At 41.2% G+C, this 6,316-nt stretch overlaps 1 protein-coding gene across 1 annotated transcript in view; it reads right to left on the bottom strand.

Annotated features, from left to right (window-relative positions):
• Positions 1 to 108: 108 nt before the first annotated feature.
• Positions 109 to 6,316, bottom strand: part of LOC106526862 (EH domain-binding protein 1) — a gene marked incomplete at its 3' end in the record, with an annotated part of 16,399 nt that continues 10,191 nt past the window's right edge. Inside the window, 3 exon segments of the mRNA XM_014021578.1 lie at positions 109 to 321; positions 2,170 to 2,312; positions 5,215 to 5,393. Coding sequence (XP_013877032.1) covers positions 109 to 321; positions 2,170 to 2,312; positions 5,215 to 5,393 — 535 coding nt within the window.

Here is a 6,316-nt window from a genome sequence, read left to right as displayed (position 1 = left end):
TTTTGGTAAGATACTTGTACTTTTACTCAAGTATCACTTTGTGGTACTTTATACAACACTGGCCAAAATGAGAGCAAGCAGAGATGATGAGGATTTATGGACTGGTACCTGATCTGACACAAAACTGAAAGATTTTGGGAAGTGGTGGAGGGTGGGCTCGGGCAAAAGCTGACACTGAGTAGGCACGAGGGGGAGACCCTTCCCGATGGGCGGTGCCTGGCGGTTCTGTGTTGGTTTGCAGTGGGAAGGGTGGTGTTGAGGATTCAGACAGGGTGGATGAGGAAATGCCAGAGGACTTTCTCCTGTCTATTTCTGAGTTTACTGAGTGAAACAGAAAAGGTGAGGCAGTGAAAGGAAAGGAGAAAAACAGGAAAAGGGTCATTAATGAGGAAGAGCCAGGAGTTAGGCAGAAATCAGAAAGACAGCAGAAAGAAKATGAACAGCTGACAATTTGTTTTGTGTCAATAATAATCAGGTCTAAAAGTGAATAAAGTCTCACATCCTGAACTGTTTCAGTAAAGAAACTAAAACCTATTTTAAGAAAAAGGAACAGCAAAGAGGAAGATTAAAAAACAGAGAAGTGAAAGTGAAAATGAGTTCAACTAACTAAAAAAGGAAGCAAAACGGTTAAAGAAAAAAAGGCTGAGTAGCTTACACTGAACACTGCCAGAAAAGTCAGGTAACCATCAGTTTTCAACCCACAGAAAAGAAGCTTCATTTGTTGCAGTGCATACATAAAGCTTCAACAGAAATGAYCAAACACCTGGAAAAGCAACCCCAGATTCATTTAATGCTGTTTCTGAAATCATGTAGAAGCCTGGTCTCTGTTAAAGTAGCACCCTGAATGGTTCARCAGCACATAAAATTATTCTACCTACACCCAGTACTGTATGCACTTTTCCATGGTTTTATTTTGAGCAGGTGCTATTTTTACAGACCTGACGTCCACATGTATGTGGATAAACACGCATACAATGCAAGGTTTTGGGCCTTAGACCTGAAAAATGAGTGAGATYCACTTTTATTTCAGTCATATTATGACACAATGTAGACAGGACTAATGTATTCATTTGCAAAAGTCATTTCTCATAGGAAATATGAAATCAAGATGTTCTTAGGACACTGTTATAAGTTAGGGAGTTGTTATAGGGGAGTGGTGGCGCAGAAGAAAGTGAAACTGTAATCAGAAGGTCGTTGGGTCAATTTCCCATACTAATGAGGAAAACTCCTCATTTGAACCACTTTGGCTCCTTGAGCAAGGCCCTCAAGCCCCCTGCTGCTCCCCAGAAGCCTTAAAGGGAACCATGTTTAGTTGAACATTAGACTTTATTTGATTTAAAAAATTATTTTAACTGTAAAATAAAAGACTGTAAAAATACTGTAGGCTGTTTCAGTTTTGTAAATTTTTAAAAATATATTTTTAACACGGACAGAGCCATTTTATTTACACACAAAGCATTCTGGGTAAATGATGACGTGGATAGGTCCTCGCAGCCAGCGGGCTATATCCACCCTGAAGATTAATCTTGGACAATATCTGACGATCAGCCCACAAACACACCCACAGAGTGAGGGACAGACACACACACACACACACACACACACACACACACACCTGAGGAGAACCAAACAGACCTGAACTGAACAGAGTGAGGCTTGATAATGGAGACAGGGCTATGGTATGTTGAAAGTACTCCAGTAAGTACCCTGTAGGTACAACATGTATACCAAGTCATTAAAAGGTACATGCACTGGAAGTACTTGGCAGTATTTTGCTACATGAGAAGCACGTTTAGGTTTCTTGGTAGTTTTGTAATTGATGTGTAAATTATTACTGAGTGAAGATTCACATGCTATCACTAGCTAATGCTAGTTAGCCTTGTGAGCTTGATAAATATAAAAAACCTTCCTCCCATAACTGGTTGCATTTTTACTTTTTAATAATAGTCTTACCAATAAAATTACATTTAGCTGCTTTAATTGTACCCCAGAATAATTGATTTTATTGTTTTGAGATTTATTTTCTTTAACAAGAAGAATCCAGTTAGATAAGACCGAGCAGACTGGGGTAAAACCTGTTTTATTATCCTTTTAACACCTCTGTTGTATATTTTGTCTAACAGTATCACAGCTTTTATTAAACGTGTGCCTTTAGGTATTCAATGTTACCAGTAACATGAGTCGTCTGTCCTGTTCCAAAGCTGAACCGTCTCTCTTCACCGTCTTCTTCGTCACTGTCAAAGTCATCCAGATTGCCGATGTCGCTCTGTTTCATACTCATCAAACTGGCCAAACTCTGCATGTCCTCGTCCCTGTGAAAGAACACACACACAATCCTTACAAATCACAGGTTCAGGGAGGACAAACCGGCCATCAGCTGGAACGAGCAGCTTTTCTGTGCTTTCACTGACATGTTTAAAAGAGGGACAGTGTTTGTAATGTGAAACTGTTTCTAGATGTTACTGCAGAGGCTTGATGAAGTCTTTAGCCCTTGAACATGTGTACATTTGTCACATTATAACAATAAACTTCAAAATACGGTACTTTATGTCACAAAGTAGAGCATAACTAGGAATGAAATGAAAAAAAATCTGTGGATTTCCAAATCCTTTCAAACATACAAATCTGAAAAGTGTGGCTGCATTTAGACTCAATCCTCTGCAGAAGAACCTTTCACTGCAGGGTTTTCTCTCCAGCTTTACACAGACACAGACTGAGTTTCTGTTCGTTTTTATAAACCAGCTGCAGCTCAGTCAGAGCGTCTGAACAGGTCCTACAGGTTCTCAGTTGGATTCAGGTGTGGACTTGAACTGGACCATTCTGACCCACTCCACTGTAGATATGTCTGGATGTTTCAGTGGTTCTGCTGGAAGGTGGACCTCTGTCCCAGACTCAGGTCTTYTGCAGCCTCTAACAGGTTTTCTTCTAAGACTGCTGTGGGTTTAGCTCCATCCATCATCCCATCAGCTCTGAGCWGCTTCTGTGTTCCTGCTGAAGAACATCAGCCCACAGCATGATGCTGCCTCCACCGTGTATCACTGTGAGGACGGTGTGTTCAGGTGATGAGCAGTGACAGGTTGGTTTGATGTAAGCAGCTTCTCTCACAGGTTTGTTGTGGTTTTGTATGACTTGTGTCAAACACTTTTTTCAGCACTGGGTTTTTTCCTGCCATTTTTTCATAGATAAATAAACTATATGTTAAAATAATAGTGCTGTGGACAGATTGTTCCATCTGAGCTGTGGAGGAGTCATACTGGAACCAGTAGATTGCCGGTTCAATCCCCCCATTGTTGCTGAATTCTTTCATTCTTGCTTGATGAACAACATCAGTTGCTCTACAGTCCAGACTCTCTTCATAATGCTGCACAAATTTTCAGTGGGAGACAGGTGTGGACTGCAGGACAGTCTAGTTCCTGCTCTCTTTTACTCTGAAGCCATGCTGTAGTGCACTAACCTGTGCAGAATGYGTCTTCGTTCATTGTCTTGCTGAAACCAGCAGGACGTCCCTGAAAAGGACGTCTTTAATGGCAGCATGTTGCTCCAAGACCTGAATGTAGCTTTCAGAATCAATGGTGCCTTCATAGATGTGACAGTTACCCACTAATACACCCCCATACCATCAGAGAGGCTGGATAATACACCTCCATACCATCAGAGAGGCTGGCTAATACACCCCCATACCATCAGAGAGGCTGGATAATAAACCTCCATACCATCAGAGAGGCTGGCTAATACACCTCCATACCATCAGAGAGGCTGGATAATGCACCTCCACACCATCAGAGAGGCTGGCTTCTGAACTTTGTGTTGATAACAATCCAGACAGTCCTTTTCCTCTTTGTCCCAGAGGACACCACATCCATAATTTCCAACAACAATTAGAAATGTGGACTCTTCAGACCACAGGACACTTTTCCACGTTGTGTCAGTCCGTCTCAGATGATTGGGTCCAGAGAAGCTGGCGGTGCTCCTGGGTGTTGTTTATATCTGGTTTTGTATTTGTGTGATAGAGCTTTAACTTGTAGCTGTAGAGATGAACTGTGTTCACTGACGATGGTTTTCTGAGGTCTTCCTGAGCCCATGTGTTAATATCTGTTACAGAATGATGTGGGTTTTAATGCAGTGCTGCCTGAGGGGTCAAAGGTCACCAACATTCAGTGTTGGTTTTCAGCCTTGCTGCTGACTTGCAGAGATTTATCCAAATTCTATGAATCTTTTGACGATTTTATTGACTGTAGATGATGAAATCACTAAATTCTTTGCAATTGTATGATGAGAAATGTTGTTCTTAAACTATTTCTCACACAGTTGTTCCCAAAGTGGTGAATGTCTCTCCGTCATTGCTTATAAACAACTGAGCCTTTCTGGGATGCTCCCTTTATACCCAATCATGACACACACCTGTTTTCATTTAACCTGTTCACCTGTGGAATGATCCAAACAGATGTTTTTTTGAGGATTCCTCCACTTCCCCAGTCTTTAGTTKCTCCTGTTCCAGCTTTATTGGAACCAGGGGTGGAAATTAGCACCCACCACTGGCCAAATGCGGGTAAAATTATGAAGTGGCATGTAGATCTGAACAACACACCCGCCACCGTGGCGGGTGTGTAATGAACTAAAAAAAATTGCGTTCAAATCGCGCTACTGACCTTTGTCAAAACCTCAGTTTCATTTTTATTCTGCATTTCAGAGCCTGTAGGACATTAAAAAACATTAAATAACATCATCTTCCAACCCGCTCTGCAGCTAGAAATAAATTCTCCCCTCCTCCTTTCCTGCGCGCTGTCAACTGTGTGGCACAAACAATTTAATTAGGCCACCAAAGAAAACAAATTGTCTAAATGCCACCGTGTTACAGAAACTAACAAAAAAAAAATAGTGGCTGGTAAAAAGTTTGAGTGGCTGGTACAAAACTTTTTCTACCAGCCACTGTGGCTGGTGAGGAAAATTTTTAATTTCCACCCAATTGGAATGTGTTGCAGCATCACGTTTGAAGTGAGTGAATACTGTATTTGCAAAAATATATACCATAAATAAATACTTTTTATTTGTTTGAACATTAAATACCTCGTCTTTGTAGGGTATTCAACTGAAAATAAGTTGAAAGGGTTTTGTAAATCATGTTATTCAGTTTTTATTTATGTCCCAACTTCATTTGAAGTGGGGTTCTTCAGTGATATGCAAGATAAACTGTACTGTGATTWCTGTACTTACGTAGCTTTGCCCTCCTTGAGAAAGATACAGGACAGATTCAGTTTGAGTGTGGCTTCCACCACTTTCACAGACAGGGGTTTGAACTTCAGTGTGATGTCATACTGGGCTGGTGTGGAACTAGCATAATTCTTCATATTAACATCAGCTGATGCTAAAACTTTCCTTCGGCCTTTTGTTTCCTGAAGGGAAAATAATGGACAAGGACATTAAGTCTGCATGGTAGCATAGCTAATGAAATAAACAGATGAGTCAGAACACAGGCCATTCACAGACGGACAAATCAGGTTGTCTCATAACACTGGCACATGTTCTTTCAAAGAACCTTTCAATGGTTAGGTTTGTAAATAATTTTGACATTGAAGTGTTAAGTAGACGATGTAAAGACAAAATTTTTTAAAAAYGTAAGACCACAAGAAACTTAGGAGAACAGGCGTTAGACATAGTAAATGTATATTTTAAAGTGAACCTGTGATTTTGAAATTATTTAAACCCTTCAGTTGAAGTCTATATATAGTGAAATGTGCCGTGCTTTGGTCTGAATTCTTCCTTATTGTAACTCCACAAGCCCCGCCCCTTTTCTGGGGTGTGTCCCAGATCAACTCATGTTGAGGCTGTCTCTTTAAATCAAACAAGGCACTTTAAACCCCGCCCCCTCCAGCTTCCAGGCTGGTTCATTCTAGTTTGATAGAGGGGTTTACGAATATTCACAGCTGTGGCAGAGTGGTYAGGGGAGTTTTCCTGGAACTAGTAGGTTATCGGTTCAATCTCCCGTTCCAGCTGTCTCAGTTGTTGTGTCCTTGGGCATTGCTCTGATGTATGTCCCATCAGTGTATGAATGTGATTGGCACTGATTAGTCTTCATAGTTGATTTGTATGTGTTATCACTGCAGAGACCTAGTAGAGTGCTGTGTGACTGTAGAGAGACTGTAGAGTGCTGTGTGGCTGTAGAGTGCTGTGTGGCTGTAGAGTGCTGTGTGGCTGTAGAGTGCTGTGTGGCTGTAGAGAGACTGTAGAGTATGTAGAGTGCCGAGTGACTGTAGAGTCTGTAGAGTGCAGTGTGACTGTAGAGTGCAGTGTGACTGTAGAGTGCTGTGTGACTGTA

Source organism: Austrofundulus limnaeus, unplaced genomic scaffold (genome assembly GCF_001266775.1).
Source record: "Austrofundulus limnaeus strain Quisiro unplaced genomic scaffold, Austrofundulus_limnaeus-1.0 Scaffold297, whole genome shotgun sequence".
NCBI classification, from domain to species: domain Eukaryota; kingdom Metazoa; phylum Chordata; class Actinopteri; order Cyprinodontiformes; family Rivulidae; genus Austrofundulus; species Austrofundulus limnaeus.
The sequence above is the reverse complement of the archived record's forward strand: the minus strand, read 5'-3'. Positions and strand labels throughout refer to the sequence as shown.